Genomic DNA, 20,521 nt, shown 5'->3' with positions numbered 1-20,521 from the left:
GGTGGAAGCGATCTGTGTACAATGGAGCTGAAGGCAGGTCACTGCAAGATGAAGAGGAGGAATCCTGCTCACTTTGTCTTGTGTGACAGTCCATAGATTAAGGTTGTTTTAGTTTCATAAGATGAACACAAAAAAATGGCAAGGGTAGAAAATTGTGCTCTGTAGCATACAGCTTTTTTGATTTGGAAGTTGTGCAAAACATCATAGTCTTTATGTGGTCAATACATAAATACAGGGCAGTGACAAATTTACTTGCTCTTTTTCAGAAAGCAGACAAATTCAGCAATTATCCCGTTTATCACACTGTGTATGAGACCTTTGAGTTAGTGGAAAAGTTTTATGACCCCACCTTCAGGAAACAGCTAACAATTGCCCAGTTACGAGGCAAACTGGTTTATGAACTTGCAGATTCCTGCATCATTCCTTTCGACTGTCGAGATTATGGAGAAGCCTTGAAAGAATATAGTAACAGAATTTATAAATTGGCCAAAAAATATGAACAACAACTGAAAACTTACAAAGTATCATTTGGTGAGTAATTCCTACAGCAGTATTTTTTGAGCATATCAATTAGAAATATACAGAGACACGATATACCTGTTATATTTCTGAATCTGAATTTCTGCCTTTTGTGTTTCAGTTATACCATGACAATAAAGAAAGAGCCCTCCAAGAAATTTCATTGGTGTGATACATTATTGTCCAGATGACACAGTTCTACTAATTTTCATGCATATTATTAATTATTTACATTATTATATAGCTCATGTGCAGTCATGGACCACAGCCAAAGGCAGAATCTGGTCTTGCCTGGAGCCATATACTTTTTTCTATCTTAAAAAAGAAGACAGGCTTAACATTTAGGGCTACTGGCTGGAACTTGGGAGACACACGTGCCCATCCCTCCTCAGCCAAGGGCTTAATCTGACCTTGGGCAGCTTTCTTATTGTTTCTGTGCCCAGCTACCTATTTTAGGTGATAGAAGCACTTCTTTATCACTTCTACATAACTGTATTTGTTGAACACTTGAACACATTGTAATGAGGCATATAACATAAGGAGGCTGCACAGCACTCTGGGTTACAGGCTAGTGTAGCTTCCACAATCATTTTCTTTCTCTCTTTATCTCTCTCCTTTTTCTTGCCTCATTCACACCTGGTGCTTTTGTACCTAGGATGATTTTAGTCAGTCCTATCCCACTTGGCATTTAGGAAGTTCATGTTTTACAGACTCCTCATTTGGGGAAAATAAAAAATATAATTAAAACATTCTCACAATGCGTTTAGGTGAAAAATACTGAACAAATTTAAAAAGATACCTGTTTTGTAAAAGGGCAACTCAAGACAGAGGAAGCTTTATGTCATTACCTGGTCTGAGATTTTGTATAGCACAAGGATTTCTTTCAGTAAATTCTTGTGTGAACTGCAACATATATTTTAGAGAAACATCATGTCTGGATTTGCCACTTCCATTAATGTAAAATCTGCCAATTTTTTTATTAAATCATTCTGCTGATAAATATTTTCATTGTTTGGGTTTTGTTCTCATTTAAAATTCAAATTTGTCCAACTTTACTTTCCAGCAAATGCATCTGTCTTTGTTCCTATCTCAACTGGATTTTAGAAGCTATCTTTTTTTTGGAATTTTTGTTCCCCAAGTACTACTTAACCCTCTCCTCAATAACGTTATAGGCATGGCACTTTGAACCATTTATTACAAGGCATGTTTTCCAGTATTATGTTATTTTCATGGCTCTTCTCTGATGTCTGATCATCTTTAAATTAGTTCTTAATTAAAATTTTACTTTTTATTTTTTGCTTTATTCTGTTGCACCAGAATGCGTTACAGTGTTTGGATAGTTTTTGCAATACTGTGAAAATTAAAATTCATTTTGCTTAGCATTTTCATGGGATTGCCTATGACCAATACTGAATGACAGAAAACTGTAGATTAAGCTTGAATAAGACACACAATTGTCTTTGAAAACAATAGATATAATAGATAAAGCTTTTTTATTTGCCTTTGGATTCACATTTCAGCTGCTCCTCTGCATCAGTGAAGGCTGGCAACCTTTTTTCAAGAAATATTTTCATTTACTCATATACTATCAGGAACTAAGGTTTACAGGAAAAAAGAAATGTTGTGTTAATAATATTTTCTAAAATAACCAAAACTGACAGCACTGAATAGCTAGTGAACATGAGCTAGTGAACATGAGCACAAATTCTCATGTATGTTTTCAGCTGACCTTCCTTTTTTCTCTTAAATCCCCTTCTCCTGCTTCTGAAATATAATCTGTTACCACAAGATAGCCGTGATATCAACAAGGGCAGAACTGTCCTCTAGCAAACTTACATCTATTGCCCTGTGGAGATGTACAGTTATGGACAAGTGTAAAATTCTCGCTCTCGCAAGGTGACCTCGGTCTCTAAAGCCTGCAGTCTGTAAACAGGTTGCAGGGGTAAAATCTGTGCCTGAAATTATGTAAACTAAACAAAAGCAGAAGAGCAAATGAGACTGTAGAACAGCTTTCAACAGGAGTCTTGGGAACAGAGAGCCTAAATGATTTTTTTTAAAACCATTCATTGAATGTATAAACATTTGTAGGTCATGGTTGCCCATAGGCAACTAGATGTAGGAGATGACCCAATCATATGTGCCATGTTTCTGTAGGATCAAAGAGAGGGAACACTTGTTTATCTGAAGTTTTCTGAAACTTTTGAGCAAAATGTACAAGTTGTAAAACTTCCTTCTATGTAAGGGACTTGTGTTTTTGGTAAGGTCAGAAATGCTTCTCCCCATACTGTCCACCTTTATACTATTTTACAAAAATTAACTGTAGAGATTGGCACTTTTGCCCAGGTCTGTTTCAAATAGACCCTTCTGCAGAAAAATTGTCACAGCTGCTAATGTTAGCAGAAAGTTCTCCTGCTTCTTTGGCTAAGTTGCTACACAGGACTTGGATATACTGCCAGGGACAGGGCAGGAAAAAGCAACTGAACTTGCCTGCTAACCATGTTGCCTCCACGTAACAGGCAAATTTTGCCTGCACAACAGGCAAAATCCTGGGGCTTGAGTAGCAGAACTGTGGGATGGCACACAAGGTTGTGGCAGAACTACTACTAGTCTCTAACTGTATGGCAAGCATGGAGCAAGCATAGGACTTCTCGATACATGTGGCAACTGGTGCCTTCGCTAGCTACTTTAAAGCTACCTTGGCTATTGTTGTGCACCGTGACAAGCACTTCTTTTATGTCTCTGTTAACACTATTCAATATGCGTATCATACTCATCTGGTGTGATATGAATAGAAAATGCTTGATATTCCAAAAGGAAAATCCTGCTGTCCTTGAACAGCTTGGGGGAAGAGCTAGAATTTTTGGTCTAAGTCAGGCTTCTTTAAATAAATTCTGCAGTGCGTCACTTTATTAAAAATGAAACTGCAGTGTCTTCCGCTTGCAATTCTAGCCTGTCTTTTCCTTGTCAGGGAGAGGCCAGATGTATACCAGAGAAAGCTTTACCAAGTATTCTGCTTTGTTGTTGACATAGTTGCTCAAGGTCTTTGTCTATTATTGCTAATAGTGCAGCTCTTTAGAAGTCTGCAGTAGGGAAACTAATCAATTCTGGGAAAGACAACAAAATTAATAGAAGTATAACAACACCAAAAAAAGTATTTACGCCCCCTCCCCCCCACCCCTCCTGTACCCTGGGCAACTGAAGGATGTATGAGATTCAGCAGATATTCTGAAATTTTGCAAATGATCTTTCCTTTTCTAGATTCACTTTTTTCTGCTGTGGTGAATTTCTCAAAGGCTGCTGCTGAGTTTCATAGGAGACTTGAACAAGCTGACATGAATGAGTAAGTTTGAAGAAAATATATATATATCCATTTTAACACAATTCCATCTATAGTCTTTCCTGAAGGAAAAAAGACTCACTGAAGTCAGTGCTAGTTCCATCTGAGAGAAGGCTACAGAATTTGCTTTTAGTGCAGTCTGCATTTCTGGTCTCTCCTTGGGGTGATACTTATCTTGCTCAGCTTTTAGCCATCTTAATGATACGATTAGTTGTTCTGATTCCCTTTATACTGAGTAGAGTGAAATTTGTATTTTGAAGGGCCAGTTCGTCACATCTGCCTTAGATACCAGAGCAGCACCTCCTTCACTCCAATGACAACATAAGGACTCTAGTTGACTAGCACAGACTAGAGCCCTCAAACTCTGAGACTCTGCTAAGAGGAATTCTGCCTTCAGTGATGAAGAGTAGCAGCTGAAGAGCTTATTACTAATATAAACTTGTCATTTAAATTATTATAATAAATGGAACAGCAGGTACCAGAGAAAGTTAATGTGGGATTGAGCTCTCTATTTAGACACCTATACTTGGGTGCTGTAGGTGACACCACTATTCATACTCTCAGTACACTGAGATCTAGACAGCCCAGTCAGTGGAGCCTAGTGGGTGACTTAGTTCATTCTTAAAGAAACAGAGTGATGCGCCAGAGTGTCCAAGACATCCACATGAGGCTTGTAAACCTATGGGCCCTGTGAGACTCCCATGCCCTTCAGGTGCAGCGGCTGGAGGCCACGTGCTCCTAGGCACCTACTATAGTACCAGATAGTTATGTTAAAGCAGCTGAATCCCATCCTTACTGGCTGGTCAGCTGCATTGCCTATAGGCTCCACTCAATAGAACGGCCGCTTAAGACATCTGGCTTCCAGGGATACACCTGAATCCAGGTATCTTCATCTTTACCTAAATCCCACCCTTCCTGTCCACTCTGTTAAGCAGGATCTTCCAAGTGCCATTTAGTACTAAATAGGTTTCTATTGCTATCATAAAGTTTCCCATTTCATTTCACATCTCACGAAGTCCTGTAGTTGACTTTTGCAAATCCTAACACAGAAATCCTAATGCATTAGTATAGCATGTATTGAATATTTCAGTTTGCAAAACCTCATCTTGTGGCACACTGCAGACCATCTTTGTCATTTTTCTGTCCAAAGAAAAGTGTTTGAATTAAACTGAACAATCGTATTTCTTCACTGTGTGAATTTCTCTGTTTCCATTTTTTGCAGCCCAGTTGTTGTGCGAATCATGAATGATCAGTTGATGTTTATAGAAAGAGCTTTTATTGATCCTCTTGGCTTACCGGGCAGGAAATTTTACAGGTGAGGCAACAAGTTACATAACCAACTGTCTGAGGCACTATGTTTTGGTAAGTCAATCCCACTCTGACTGGCTGGTCTGCTGAACTGCTGTATAGGCCTTTTACAAGCCTTATAGCTTGACAGATTCTGTTTCAGGCATAACCTGGTGAGCAGAGGACTTTGTTTATAACCTCTAAGGAGACCTCTTTGCCTGCATCAGCCTTGTAATGCCTAGTTCCCGTTCTTGGGTCTGGCTCTCTATATTTATTAGCCAGCCTACTCTGTGAATTTTATTTGCAAGTATATAGTATCACTTCTGTTATAACTCGTTCTTTTAAACTGATACTAAGTAAGGATTCAGTGGCAAATCAACTGTTTGGAAAGAAAGAAGAAAAGAGTACGGTAAAAGGGAGAAGAGAATAAGAACAGTTTTGTAGTGAGGGTGAGGTGAAGAGAGAAGTCAAGAAATCAGATTGAGGAGAGTGACCTTTGAGCACAGGATAGATAGGCCCATTAAAGCTGTGCTGCAGAGTCTCATCTGTTCCAGCTTTGGCTGCTTCTGTAGATGTTCCTATTAGCTAAAGTCCTTGGCTGTTTTTTCCTTTAAATTTTCTCTCCAAGCATGTCACCCTGGAGAAAGATAGTTTGGTGCTTCACACTGGTGCACTTTCTAGAAGTCCAGTGCATTTATCACTAACACTTGACAGAAGCCAGCTTTCAGTGTCAGGTGTGTGACTACCTCATTTTACTCTCAGTATCCCCCTTTTCCTAATGACTAGATAGATCTGACTCACTGACCGATGCTTTCACACCCAGCCAGAAGTCCCTTAGGAATGTAGAATTCAGAATCAGCCTCTTCCTAGGATAAATCGTGCTTCAGGCTTTTGAAAGAATGAAATGATTGTTTTCTAGAAGTTCTTCTCCTTGGGTGTTGGGTATCATGTAGAGCTGGTCAGAGGATTTTTTTATAGCTAGCTTGCATTTATTAATTTAGTTTTAGTGTTTGTTTTATTTGGGGGGCATCTTTTACATGATGCAAATGTGCTTTATTACCTCATATGAGCCAAAACAATTTAAAAACAGGGCTAAAAATATTTTTCATTAAAAAAAATGAATTCAAAATTAAATCGTGCTTTTGCCCACTTTAGTTCCAGTATAATCACTTCTTATCTAGGAGATCTGCAGAATTCATACTCTCCTCAAGTATCCTCCCCTAGTTTTTTCCCCCTCTTTTCATATTCCTTTTGCAGATCTGCCTAGCATCATTCCAATTGCTTAGTTATTTTCTGAGGCTTCTGTTCCACTTCACTCAGTGTATGCCCATCACTGGGTTTGTTCCCTGTTCTACTTGACTACCACATTTGTTCAACTGATGCCTTCAGCTCCCCTTTGCAAAAGCTTAACATGGCTTCATTCCTAAATAGACAAATGCAGTGCCTCTTCCAAGGAGAAGGCTACCTGATTTAAATCTGTCCCCTTTCCTATAGATTTTGTCCTAAGGGTTGGGTCCCCTGGGATTTCCTGTATATTTAGTGAGTGCTGATCTTCACATGATTCCTAGCTGCTCTGTGTAGCACACAGATTTACACAGTTCCCTGCAATGAACATGCACTCTGTTAATGATTACTTTTATTTACTATACCTTCATTTTTTTCTTTCCCCACAGACATGTCATCTTTGCTCCGAGCAGTCACAACAAGTATGCTGGAGAGTCCTTCCCAGGAATCTATGATGCCATGTTTGATATTGAAAGCAAAGCAGATCAGCGTGGAGCCTGGGAAGAAGTAAAAAGGCAAATTTCCATTGCAGCTTTCACTGTGCAGGCAGCAGCTGGAACACTGAAAGAAGTAGCATAGGACGATACTTTTGAAAAGCTCAAATAGCAAAGTCTAAAGTTCACTGCAGTGGTCCTACTATAGCAACACAGTCTCTTCTAACTGCCTACCATTTCTCAGTTTCCAACCTTCTGAATGCATGCAAATGTTCTGTTAGGATGAGCAAGAGCTTTGCCTATCAAAGAACTCCTGAGCTAGAAATTACTGCTTCTCCGATACTGGCAAAACTGTAGCTTTAAGAAAAACACTAGATGGAAGCAAAATATTGGGGGGCAGAAAACAATCATCAGTTCACAATTAGATTTTTTTTCTGAAGAATCTGCTGATTTTGAGGTCCTGATTTTTCAGATGTACAATTACAAAACCAGTTATTTGCATAGGCGTCTGCAAATCTTGTCTGTAGCTGTGATCAACCACAGACATTTCAAAGAAAAATATCAGTGCTCAGCAAATATATTTTTCTCTTTCTAATGATGACTTCTATAGTTAAGACATTGGAGGCATTTCTTCATTTTAGAGCCCCTTCTGTAGGGCTGGTGAGGGCTCATTATCCTAATTTGCTTTCTTTTCTTGAAAAAAAAAATACACATATGTACATATATGTAGAGGCCCTCCCACTGAAGGGAGCCAAAGAGCTACTAGATATGCCTGATCATCAGAGAACACAGCTGTTTTTATGCAGAAACCTGATTTCTCCGCATTTTACAGAGACACTCATGAACACTGAGTGTCCACGCCTGTGAAAGTCACTGTGCACCTCCCTCCTTTATTTGCACTTCAGAAATCACAGACTGGGGGATAACAGAGAACTGATCTTCCTGCTCCTTCTGAAACTTCCACTAGTCCCACAGCAGTGGCAGCTGTTGGTCCTTTTTCCCTGGGAGAGCTATAGCTATTTCATGCAGAGATGTCGCCTTCCAGCTGAGGGAGATGGAGGACATTGTCGCTGCATGGGGCGATACTAGTGACGGCTGTGAGAAAAGGGGATGGAACTTGCAGCATGTCTTTTTTGATTGCCTCAGGCTTGAGTTGATGCAGTTGTTCTGCCTTCCAGTACGACCTGAAGTAAGTGTGTGTTAGGAGTTGCATATACATTCAAAGAGAAACTCAAATGCATGAAAATGATAATAGTACAAAATTCTTTAATTTACAAGAAAATGATTCTTGCTTCAGTTGACTTTTAAGTGTAATACCCATCCACCTGCTTTACAACTAATAAAACTGAATAAAATTTTTTTAGATGGCATTCCAATTTGTGGGAGCTGATAATAACCAATTTCATATTTTATGTAAATTATATTGCAGTTTTTTCACAACCATAAATTGCAGCAGTGAGAATCCTTTTTTTTTTTGTTTATGGGGAGTAGAAAAGGCATGGTACAAAAAAGGACAGCATTAGAGAAACAGAACAGTGGACATAACTGCCTCTAGGCTACAGAAAGAATTGTTCCCATCTCAAACAATGCCTTGAATTCAGCCAAGGAAACCAGAAATTACTATAGTTCAGTCCTTTAGGAAGTTGGTTTGTGGGAAAAATGCTACCAAGAAAACAGGCTTTCATTGGCATCATTTCTAATGAGCCTCTGAAACATGAACAGCTGTATATCTATGGAAATTAGGCTCCTAATTTACTATTGCCTTTCGCAAATCAAGTATTAGGCACATGAGAGGGAGGTAACACTTCCACAGCCTTTGTTTTACCTCCCATTTAAGTGAACAAAGTGTTTCCCCAGTAAAGCATTCTTTTTCAGTTCAAGTTAGTTTTCAAAGCTCTGTGCCATTACCTTGAAGCTGCAAAAGGCAAAACACTATTATCTCTTGGCATCTGTGTGCATTGTTTGAAGCTCTAGAAGGAGATTACAACTCACATCAGGGTGAACATAGAGCTGGAATCTATTGCTTTCTTCCTCTCTACTTAACTGAGAACTATAATCTATGATTCATCATGATCTGCTGCATCTGAAAAGTGTAGGAAATAAATAGCTTAAATATATTTCCCTTCCTCTCTAGTACAATCTACAGAGGGAGAGTGATACCCAAACCCTTACAAAAAATCAAACCGTGCCACTTATAAATGGCTCATACGGATTGATTTCCATGAAGTCCCAAACATTTGGTGTCGAAAGGATCAGTTGTTCAGAGCTGAAATTGCCTTCCATGCTTTAGTCATTAGTATCTCATTTTCTTTGGATGGGCAACAAAGCAACTTACAGCTGTCCTCCAGCCCAAGAGCTGCTGTATTTGTGTATCTATCTCTAGCTGCCTATAATTTCAAAGCATTTAGGGATTTTTCAGGCTCTCCTTACAAACAGATAACACTAGATAACCTACTCTTTCCTTTACAAACTCTGCTTACACAGCACCAGTACTTGGGTTCATTCACTTAACCTGACTGAAGCAATTTGTGAATCATGTAGCTGGAAGAAAAAGACACTTTACAAACCAATTTGGCAAAATTAAACTAGGATGAAACTTGATATTTGGTTTGCTAATTGTCTCTCAGAAAAACAGTTTCCAGGGAACAGTGCCAAGAAATTTATTTATTTATTTATTTCAGAGTCCCTTAAGCTTGAAATATCGTTGTCTTGCCTTTGGAAAGGAAGTTGTAACAATTGTCCAGTTCAGTGATGGTCAGAAAGTGGGGATAACATACATGCTCCTTTCTGTATGTTATTATCTGTATTACCTGTGATTGAATTGTCTTATCACTTTCTCAGTAAGTGATCAGTAGATCAGATAGTAAGATCACTTACTGAGAAAGTGATAAGGCAATTCAATCACCACACTCATTCCTTTGCACCAAAAATTGGTAGTAATTTAAAACACTTCTTCTGTGTGTTGTCATTAAATAAATAAAAATCAAACAATCCCCAAAATGCCCTACAGATCTTAGACTTAATAAAAACTTAAGTTAATTCAATACCTTTGAAAATTAAATTGAAAATTTGGGGGGATCAAGTGATGCCAATGCTCTTCTCAACACCCTTAACACCCTGTAATTTCGCACCCCTTCACAAGGTTGAGTCATGCATCAAATAATTGCTTGAGTGGAGCAATAAAATTAGAATTTGCCTGTCCCAGTGTCCTGATGACCGGAGTGCAAGTATACCATAAACTTATAATTTCTGATGACCGTGGCTGAAGAAGTTTCATAAATCCTCTCAAAAACTGTATGGTTCAGGGGTTAGAACAGAGCATTTTGACTTGCCCATTTTTTTGATTAAACCAAAGCAATTTGTCAAGTCAAGGTCAAACTTTTAAATTGCTTCAGCTGATCTATCTAAAATTACATTTTTTTAAATAGTAATGAAAATAAAATACATTGTGTAATTCAGTGTAACTATTAACCACTTCTCTCCATGGAGGAACTAACACTGCTCCTGCTTCTGTCCATGCTGTGCTTGTACCTAACAAAGCATCAGGTTTAAAACAAAGGGACTCCTTGTACAACATGTGATCACATCATGGAACTCATCGCTACAGGAGCTTGTGAAGGGTTAAGTGGGTTAAAAGGGGACCAGATACGTGCAAGTAGAACTGAGTATTCACAAAGGGATCATGCCCAATGATCCAGATGCAACTTTTGGTTCAGAAGGCCCTGAAGGTCTGGGAATTCAAACATAGGTATACATGAAGGGAGTAGATAAACCTGCTTTGTTCTTTTACTTTGCTTTAAGCATTTATGACAGAGAGGTTATTGAGGAAGACGGTACTTTGCGCTCTCTCAGTATAGCTCTTCTCTCAACTCTTTTTTTAAGCAAACACTTTAATATAACAAAACTGCTTTAGAGCAGAAAGCAGTTTATCCTGCAGTGAAGCTATTCAGAAGGTAGAAGGTGATATACAGCATCTGCAGAGAAGAGCTATACATTGACCCCAACTTATTCCTAAAGAAAAACAACAGCAGGATTAGATTCTGGAAGATGTTGACATGGTCTGAAAGTCACTGAAGACATTTTCTACCTCCCAGAAGACGCCATGACTATAGAAACCCGCAAGGAGGCAGAGCTAGAACCTCCAGGCAACATGGTATTAAAAGCAGCTGGGGACATGCTCTTCGTAGCTGGTAGAAATAGTGCATCCTCAGCACATCCTATAATTTCCCTCTCTCACTCTAAATTCCCCTATCTTCGCTTCTGAGATTTTAATGTTATACAATTAAAAGAGCCATTAAAAGAGTTGAATGGAGGTGAACATTATTTGCATTACAGCAAAACAGAAAACACTAATTAAATGAAATACAGACGTTTCATTTTACTTTCTCTTGCTTCTGCTATGATGCTCACTTTTCAGCCAAACCAAAGCAATGTGCTGCTCACTGAGCAACACCTGCTATAGAGAAATTATCCCTAGAGAAACCTGTAGGAGCTGAATTTAGTCAACAGCCTCTTTTAAGACTATTTCCATTCTACACCACTGAGACTAAAAGTACATCCAATAAAGTAAGAGTGGCTACTGTTTAACCCTGTAATTTAACTGTAAGGGTATGAAATATAAGACTTAAGCTCTGAGTAGAGTTGAGCAGGGACATCAGGCACATCTATTAATCAATGTCAGCAGGTGGAACTTAGATGGCCTAAATGGTTTAGGAGCTGTCAATGACATGGATCGTTTCTTGTTTCTGCCAGTTATAATCCACAGAGTCAAGGCATCTCGCATCAGGCTTGTCAGTGCCAAAAGAATGTTTCTCTTAGAGAATGCTTCCCCTTTAGAACACTTTCTTCCAGATCTGAGAAAATCTATGAGTTGATCTTCAGGACAATCTGTGATATGCATCCATTCTCTTGTGAGGTGAAGAGGTCCAAGAATGGAGAAGTAGAACAGTTTGGTACCCCAGGCAGGAGGAGTAGAGCCTGGTTCAAGCAGAAGTGCAAACACATGCTATACCCTTCTATAAAGGGAAAGAACAAGAGAGGCAATATTGGAAAAAGCATTTCATAAGTGGGTGTCAGATAGACTTGTTTATCTGGCACCTCCCCGCGATGTGCTTTGCTAGCTTGTTGACAGTAAGCTGCTGACGTATTGCTGATGCTGCCATGTACATCACCTCCAAACATGGCTGTATTTTTAGAATGAAACTCAAGCCACAGCTGCTGGACAGTGACTGTTGTAACAACACATCCTTATATAACCAATAAACAGTAGGGCATCAGGCTGCAGATACACTGCCAGCTGAGGACACTGAAGAAAAAGGCTTTGAAAGATTTAGCTCTTGATGAGATCACTCTTTCCTTCTGATATTCTTGGAACCAACACCTCCCACCTGAAAAAAGCAATACTATTTTTCCTTCTTGAGCTCTTTCCTTCTCCCAAACCGTATTTCCATACTCTTTCGATCCAAGCCTGGGGATTCTAGTGCCTCCTGCCTATTCTGTAACACTGTCTTCAGCCAACAGTTCAGAGACAAGAAATATCTTCATTCCTAGCTTTGCAGAAATACAGCAGCAAAAGGTGTAGGCACTTGTGTACGTCACCCATTGCCACGGCAGAGCAAGGAATAGAATGCAAGCATCCTGCCTGTCTTGTTAGGGGCAGAAGGAAACAAACCTTACAAGTCAAGTTTATTGTTAGTATAACTGAAATCTTAACTGTCCAATCAAAGAATTAGTCACAACTAATTATTATAGAAAACTGAAAATAAAGAACATTATTACAGAAAAAACTCTCAATAACAGATAAAATAGTTATATACACATTTCCTTAATACTTTTTCCACTACCCATTGGGTCCTAAGGTCGTTGGGTTCACTCTGGGGTGAGGCAGCTACAGTGACTGATCAGCAATTGTAAGCTCTTCACAAAGAGAAGTGTGATGTTAATGGCTTCTTCCTCCTCATCAGTTACCGTTTCTCCAAATAGTAGTTTCTTCAAATACTTTACACCTTGCTTTTCATTGCTCCGAAACTCCACGCTACATTATATACAGTGTCTTACATATGCTGAGTGGTAGTGTTGTTTGCCCAGCTCCTAAGTCTGCATTTATTTAGCTGGTCTGTCATGAGCTGCTTATATTGCTGAGGTCTCCAGTACCATCCCTCACCCCTTCTCTAATCATCCCATGGATGTACTCTTCTACACTGCATCCTGTCCCCCAGGTTTCAATTCCTTTGCTGTGATATTTGCTTGTTTTCCTCTGCAACACAATACTAGAATCATAAATATTTCATCCTATGGAGTGACTGCTTGTTACTGTTATCTACATAAAAATTATGGTTATACCATATGGCTATACAAAAGTAAAACAAATGAGGCAATAGCCATCTGGCCATTAGAAAATTGCTGTTACAGCCAAACAAGATAAAACAAGGCTTGCTGCTGGCTACTGTATTTACCAAGCTATAAAAGTTACCCCCTCACTATCAAATGTCAGGAGGAACCTTCACTTAAGGACTACTTGAGGGAGGGACCAACATTTTCAGTTTTTGAGAGAACTATCAAAGATGACAGCTATTTTATACTTCGTACATACTCTTGACAAATCAGACAAATGGATGAAACAGATCTAGCTTTTATGCTGACTCTAGTCAGCATAATTCAGCACAACTGGCCTTCGTTTTCACATATATCAATATATTAATCATTTCATTGTCATCTGCAGACTGCACATTCTGAAAATGATTACGTGACTGAGAGCTATCTATATACATGGGATTCAGAGTGCAAATGCAAAACTCAGCATTTGCTTCTCAGACTGTATTACACTCACTTTTGTACTAAAGCACTATATTACCAGATTATGAAAAAGCTCTAACATACAAGCAAACACCCATTCTTTCAGAAAAGCACCCATTCATTGACAAAAATCTATCAGCTCCTTCATGGCTGGTGCTTGCTCTACAGATGATTTTACTTACAATTTCAATGAATAGCTAAAATGTGCTGAGGGAAAGTGAGAGAGTACAACACTGCCGACTGCAATACACCCTTGAAAAGGGAATGTTTACCTACGCAGTCCTGTGGAACGGTTTGAGCTAAAACATATTTGCATTATATCTGAACTAATGCAAAAAGGGATGAAAATGACACATTTTTGCCAGTTTCAGTTTTGCAAGTCCCAACCACACTACAATTTTCAGGCAGTACTGACCAATATAATAGTTCAACAATAAATGCAATGAACGTGTAGTATGTACAATTAAAAGATTTCTGCCCAGAGAATCTATGTTCTGAAGTACAATATTATTTAGGAAAAGTAACAGCAAAGGAGAAATAATGAAATGCTGAAATAGAGCAATGACACAAATCTTTATAAAGACAAAAGAAAAATAATTATATAACACTGCAATTTGAAAATACTTGATGCTTTTCATCATTCACAGTTGGAGCTGTTGCTCTGTATTAACCTCAATCTTAGGCATGTTTTCTAGGAATATATTGTATCTTCCTATAAACATCTGAAAAACCTCTCTCTCAGTGTTTATAAGGTTATTTCCAGCTCTGCTCTAATACCTCCATTTTTTCCTTCCATCTACTTTACAATTGTTAACAAACTGTTCTTGGCAAGCATAAGTATTCTATTTAATTTATAAATCCATCGAAGTATAGTTTTCATGACAGAAGTACTGACAGGCATCTCAGTTACAGAGCTACAATTAAAGAATAATTCTGAGCCTAATGCTTTGTTGTAGGTTTATTCAGGAGTAGACAATCCTAATGTTAACTACTTCATAAGTAAAGGCAGAACTTTTAGAATTTGGGTTAATATTTATGTATACAACAACATAACTTGATCATAAGATGTTCCCTTAAAAATATTCAAGTCTCTCAGAGTCTAAAAGTGCACAGTGTCAACTCTGCCTCTAATACACAAATACGAATTTCAATAAAAAAGGAGTATTTTATGTTAAGCATACTAGGCTACAAGCACCATAGTCTAGTTTTATGCTAAGCATTAAATTCAGTAATAGTAATGCAGTATCAATATTTAGGATAAATTCAAAATACATATTTCAGAAAAAAAGGTACTTGAACTAAAAATATTTCATAGTGGCTGTAAGATACTACTATGCTCTCAGCTACATTTGAATGACTTTGTCTGCAAGGCAGCTTTTATTAATAATTAATGAGGAAGCAATCTTTCAAATATGAAATACATGTTTTAAGTAAGTAACAAAGAAAATTTAGGTATTTAATTCAAGAAAATGCCCCCTTTCACACAAAAGCACTAAAAAAAGTCCTGAACACACTCTAAAGAGTCAGAATCAATCATATAGATTGATCTAAAGACAGGCATGTTCATTCAGACTCCAAATGTATAGCTGACAGCAGTTACGGAGTTGTGCAGTCCTTCAGTCCTATCCATGCTGCCACTGTGTTATGAAAACAAAACATTCAGCAATCCAACAGATAAATGTTGATTTTATGAACAGGGCTTGAATCTTGCCCTGCCTACCTGAAAGATGCTTAAGCACCATACTGTCTGCCTGTCCTCCTTACTTTTACCATCCCATCTCCCCAGTCCCTACCCTTCATTTTGTTGACAAACTCAGTGAAACTGAAGTTGCTTGACTAACAATCATTTGGCACAGTAACTGTGAATTTGATTATACTATCTATATCTTTGGTTAGAACACCTACACAAACTAATTAATTCCACCTATTGTCTTTTGGTGGAATGCTAGAGTTTGTGAAAGCTGTATTTTTCTCATTTTTTGAAGAAAACAAACAAATAAAAAAGCAGCAGAGTCATAACACCTTCACAACAATCTTAGAAACAGCCCACCGATTATACTGCCTGCTTCTTCCAATTCCAGAAAGTTTGTGACAGCTAAAAATCTTTGGACAGAACAGTTTCCATGAACAAGATAAGTCCCCATCTAAGTAGCCATGACAACTCAAAGTGATGGCAAAACTTAATGTCTCTTTTGATTGGGCTGCTTTAGAACAGATAAAAAGAAACTAACCAAGGGGTTGGGGAAAAAAAAAAAAAAAAAAAAAAAAAAAAACCCTTTGCCACACAGTTTCCCTTAAATATAGACTGACCTGTGGAAAAATGTCCACTGAACTTTTGGGGGTTTTTTGGACAACTGTGTTGCAAATATAAAAAAAAGTTCTCCCCAATATAAAGTAAGTCAAAAATAAACACGAGCAACCAGGATGTAATAAGAATTTTATTGAATACATTCAGAAAAAACAAAAAACCTAGAGCGTGAAGACATGAGATCAGAAAAATTTTCTGCATGTAAGTTTTACGAATGTACAGAATCAGACAACCATGCAAAAGACACCTCCCTCCCCCAACATAATTCAAGACTCTTATAATGGCAAAATTATTACCACCTTAAAACAGTGTTCCAGACACATACCTCATTACCTTAAAAAAGATCCTTCTTGAATAAAAATAAAAAAAAATTAATAGCAATAAGGAAGGACCAGTGATGTTACAGTATTTCACCAACACTCATGCCATGTTTAAAGAATGCAAGCAAAAATCTGCATCATTACATAGATTAAGTAGACTTTTTTTCAAGGCAAAATTCCTAACAAAACTAGTTCCTAAACTACTGAAATGGTGACTTGATAATGCAAGTGTTCCAGCAGATCAGTAGATGGAAGTTTTTTTTTTTTTTAATTACATCAGTGCCATGTAAAATGTAAGAGTCAGAGCAGTGGAACAGCCCACGTGTATTAACCTTAAAAATAAATTCCAACTCCTCCAAGAAACGTTCTGTTAGAGATAACAGTATGTAATGCTAGGTTGGAAAATGTGCTTATACACGAGGGAGAAAAAAACCCACAAAATTTATAAATCCATACAGTATTTTTCATTTTAAGGGACTATGAAGGAAAACAGTTTTACATGCACCTGAATGGTCAGTTCTGAGACATATAATATGCTCTCTACATGTATAACATGTAAACTTATTCTTAAACACAGTATAGCTTTTAGAGTCCCATGAAATAGAAAAATATAACTAGACTCTAGCAAGTTAACCAACCTGTTAAATACAGTACAACTTCTGAAGACATGAAATAAGGGGTAATTTAACTGCAAATATTCCAGTACACTTTATGCAGTTATTTATTTTAACTTCTATTAGACAGGTGAAAACCTGTATGATCAAAAAAAATCACTTATCTATATTTTCAAATATTGCTTTCAAGAAGTATTATGATTGGTTTGGTGTACCAAAATTGGTTTCATCTTCTCTTCACGTTTACTAATAAAAGCTAGTAAAAATAGAACTCTATTGAAGTGCCACCTACTACTAACCATTTCAAGATCTCATTTCTTCATGTCATAGGATCAAACATTAGATTTAGAGACAGCTTCTGAGTAACAGTAAGAATCTCCTCAAAGCATTCGAATTCATCAAGTGACACAGCTTTTGCAACTTTACAATGGATGCATACATACGGCTATATGAAGCTGCTAAAGAATTATTACACTTAAAGAAAAAAAAAAAAGGGGGGGGCAACAAAACTGAAGACAAGGTTACAAGGTTTACAGGAGCTTTCTTTTACCTACTGTATCGCCAGGCTGTCCCAGCTACTAGCAGAATGTAATTTAAAACAGTATAATGAATAGATAGAGGATTCCAAAGCCTGTAGCCTAAACAACGGAAGTTCCATTCATCTACACTTTGCTAAATTTAGTGCTTGGCATGCTAAGTGATCAGATGACTGATAGCTTTCATCAAGTATTATGACTTGCTTAAAAACAGAAATTCTGTAATTCCACTTCCCTTGTAGTTCCTGGAAATGGATTTTACATGATATAAATTTACTGCATATGATGCTGCAATTAAACTGAAAAAGATGGAAGAAATAAAACATGGAAAACATTTACATAAGACATTTAGACTATTTATATATACATATGGATAAACAGACATACATTTTTAACTTGCTTGTTAAATAAGAATTTTATCCTGGCATTTACAGAGTGCTCATTTTGCTGTCCAAGTTCAGAGTTCTGCTTACAAAAATACACATGCCATGCTACTAGTTGCAGCATCTAGAATTCTTCATCCACTTAAGTAACCACTGTCACTATTGTAAGAACTGTACTTGTTTGCTCAGAACATACCAGACATCTGTACAATCTTTAGATGACCATTTTCAGGCATAAATTTTTGCAAGCCTGTACCTCACCACTGGATAGCATCTGACATTTTCAAGTTTGTTTTAAAAAGGCATTATTAAAAGTTAACAGAATGCTTTAAGGCAAAACTTAGAGGTAACTCAGAGCTGGAGTTTTTTAATAGGGGCCCAAGGGAGCAAGCAATCATACACCCTCCTCAAAGTCAATGAGGAAACAGGATCTTGAAACAAAGGTGAAGAAGCGCCCAAACAGATTTCATGTATGTAACACTGGTGTTACGTTCTTCCTACTTTTTTTTTTTTCTTGGGGGGGGGGGGGGTAGTTCTTTGGCAATGTATTTCCTCCTACTTTACGCACAAAGCAGGATTTCAAAATACTACTAGAGACAGAACTCTGAACTCAAATCAAGTTACACCTATTGGAAAAGGGTAAGATTCTTAGAAACCCATTCTTAACTTCCAAATGCTTTTCCTGTATTCTAAGTTCCTACTGGCTTTGCTCCAGGTCTTCCAAGGTAGGCAAGATAAGCATCAGCTCCACATGACTGCATGCTTACCTTTGTAAGTTTCGGCACAATAAATAATTGTGTTTATTTTGCATGACTTACACATGAAAGCATGCTTTTTTCTATCAGCTATAACCCAAAATTAAGAAGCAATTTTAAGCAGAATGAGAAATTAATATTACTGCATGATATAAGTCACACCTTTAAAAACTTTCCTGTTTTCAGCCATAAATCTTCACTGTTGGAGAAATGAAAACAAAAATATGGTCTTGTTTTTCTAATTCACTGTATTCTGCTTATGAGGCTGAAGGAAAAAATGTATTTTTACATCACTTTAACTGAATGGTATAATTATGATTTGAGACATATATTTTAAAGCTTGTTGTTTGCTTCTCTTAGGACTCATGCTATCGGTATATTAAGTTCTTTGCTTACTACCTTCGGCAACGAGCTATGTATACCGACACAGAATCTTTCTCAGATACCTATAGTGTGTACTGTCTTCTACTACTACAGACATCCATCCACTTTGGAAAAAATTCATAATTTCAAGTGTTGTGGAATAGGACAGAATATACATTATAATAACTCTGCCAAATAAATACAGACAGGAGCTTGGCAATTTTACAATATTCTGCATTTTGGTAGGTTATTCAGCCATTTCATTGTCCATTCACTTTTCCATTTAACAGCTCAAGCACCAATGCTAGGGAAAGGCAGAGGAGCAAAAAAATCCCCTCTTGCCTACCCTGCTGTAGTCTTTTTTGTCTCCTGCTTTCACACATAAAAGATAGTAAATACGTCAGCAAGTACTTAAACCCTTAGCAAAATACCCTTTATTCCATCATTCCACAGCCAACAGGTAACAAAACATTAGTTTCAGAAGACAAAAGTGGAAGAATCTACAAGTGTCCTTCCATATTTACAGTACCCTTTTTATTCTAGATGGAACTGCATGTTAATCACTTTATAAACTCAGATTTCATATCCTTATTATTAAAGTTTCATAATGAATAGAGCTGAATTTAGCAGGTACTACCCAGCAGATCCAGTCTAAACAGAACACTTGAAAAATTAACATACCATATGGACTGAGAGCCTCTGTTCAGAAAGTCAGTGCGTAGTAGGCAAGGTTGTAAGCAAACTGCAATAGCTCTTTTACTCTAGCTTTCCATGGAAACACTCCAACTAGAATAAATATACTCCTGGGAGCAAGAGCAAAAACAGCTATTACTCTTCATGTTTACACCCTCATTTACTATGCATCAACTTTCTTTGTAGACTGGAGCGCAAGATCTAGCATAAAAAAATGAATCTATATAAAAGTTAAATACTTGATTACAGTAGCAAGTCACCACTTCAAAATGGGAAATAACTTGTCTCTGGGATTCATTATTGATTGGAATTCTCTTTTTTCTGTTGTGCATTGGATACTGGTAATTCAAGGCTTGCCCACAAAAGGGGCTCTGCTTTTCTCATAGTAAGCTCAATTTTTGTAGCCGTCATGTTCACATAACTCCTCTTTACATCAATTACCTAGAACGGAGCAAACATATTTCACACTAAGTTTAAGAACACAATTGTCAGATGTTTAAGACTTAAAGTTAAGAAGGGTATCTGATGCACTAGACTTTAGTAAATGTTTAGGTCTGAAAGTTTAGAGCAGGACTCGCTATGGACTATTCCATCCTATACCTGAATACTTTATATATTCTAAAATTTGAGAGAGATTTAAATTTGAGAGAAGTTTAATTTTTAGATGAAGTTCCCTCTGTTATCTGGGAAAATCTTTAACACTCAGCCCTCTCCCACTCCCAAGCTATGAAGATATGCCTGCACACATACAATATACACACAAGCCTAACATATACATAAGCATGCACTTACATAGCTATAAGAGTTTTCTGCAACACCACTATCATATTTAGGATAGGATCTTAGGATAATTCAGGTCAGAGGGCACTTCAGGAGGTCATCCAAACTCCTGC

General features: G+C 37.5%; 2 protein-coding genes across 3 annotated transcripts in view; one reads left to right on the top strand and one right to left on the bottom strand.

The window, feature by feature from the left end:
* LOC112988591 (N-acetylated-alpha-linked acidic dipeptidase 2-like) overlaps positions 1–16,555 on the top strand; it is a 42,901-nt gene extending 26,346 nt beyond the window's left edge. For both annotated transcript variants that reach the window (XM_026109203.2, XM_026109200.2), the window contains exons 16-19: positions 267–531; positions 3,778–3,859; positions 5,079–5,171; positions 6,817–16,555. In XM_026109203.2, coding sequence (XP_025964988.1) covers positions 267–531; positions 3,778–3,859; positions 5,079–5,171; positions 6,817–7,006 — 630 coding nt within the window. In that variant the 3' untranslated portion in view covers positions 7,007–16,555. The remainder of the gene's footprint in view (positions 1–266; positions 532–3,777; positions 3,860–5,078; positions 5,172–6,816) is intronic.
* Positions 16,077–20,521, bottom strand: part of CHORDC1 (cysteine and histidine rich domain containing 1) — a 19,505-nt gene continuing 15,060 nt past the window's right edge. The window contains exon 11 of the mRNA XM_026109162.2: positions 16,077–20,069. Within this exon, the coding sequence (XP_025964947.1) occupies positions 19,926–20,069 (144 nt within the window). The 3' untranslated portion in view covers positions 16,077–19,925. The remainder of the gene's footprint in view (positions 20,070–20,521) is intronic.

The sequence above is a fragment of the Dromaius novaehollandiae genome, chromosome 1 (genome assembly GCF_036370855.1).
Source record: "Dromaius novaehollandiae isolate bDroNov1 chromosome 1, bDroNov1.hap1, whole genome shotgun sequence".
NCBI classification, from domain to species: domain Eukaryota; kingdom Metazoa; phylum Chordata; class Aves; order Casuariiformes; family Dromaiidae; genus Dromaius; species Dromaius novaehollandiae.
The sequence above is the reverse complement of the archived record's forward strand: the minus strand, read 5'-3'. Positions and strand labels throughout refer to the sequence as shown.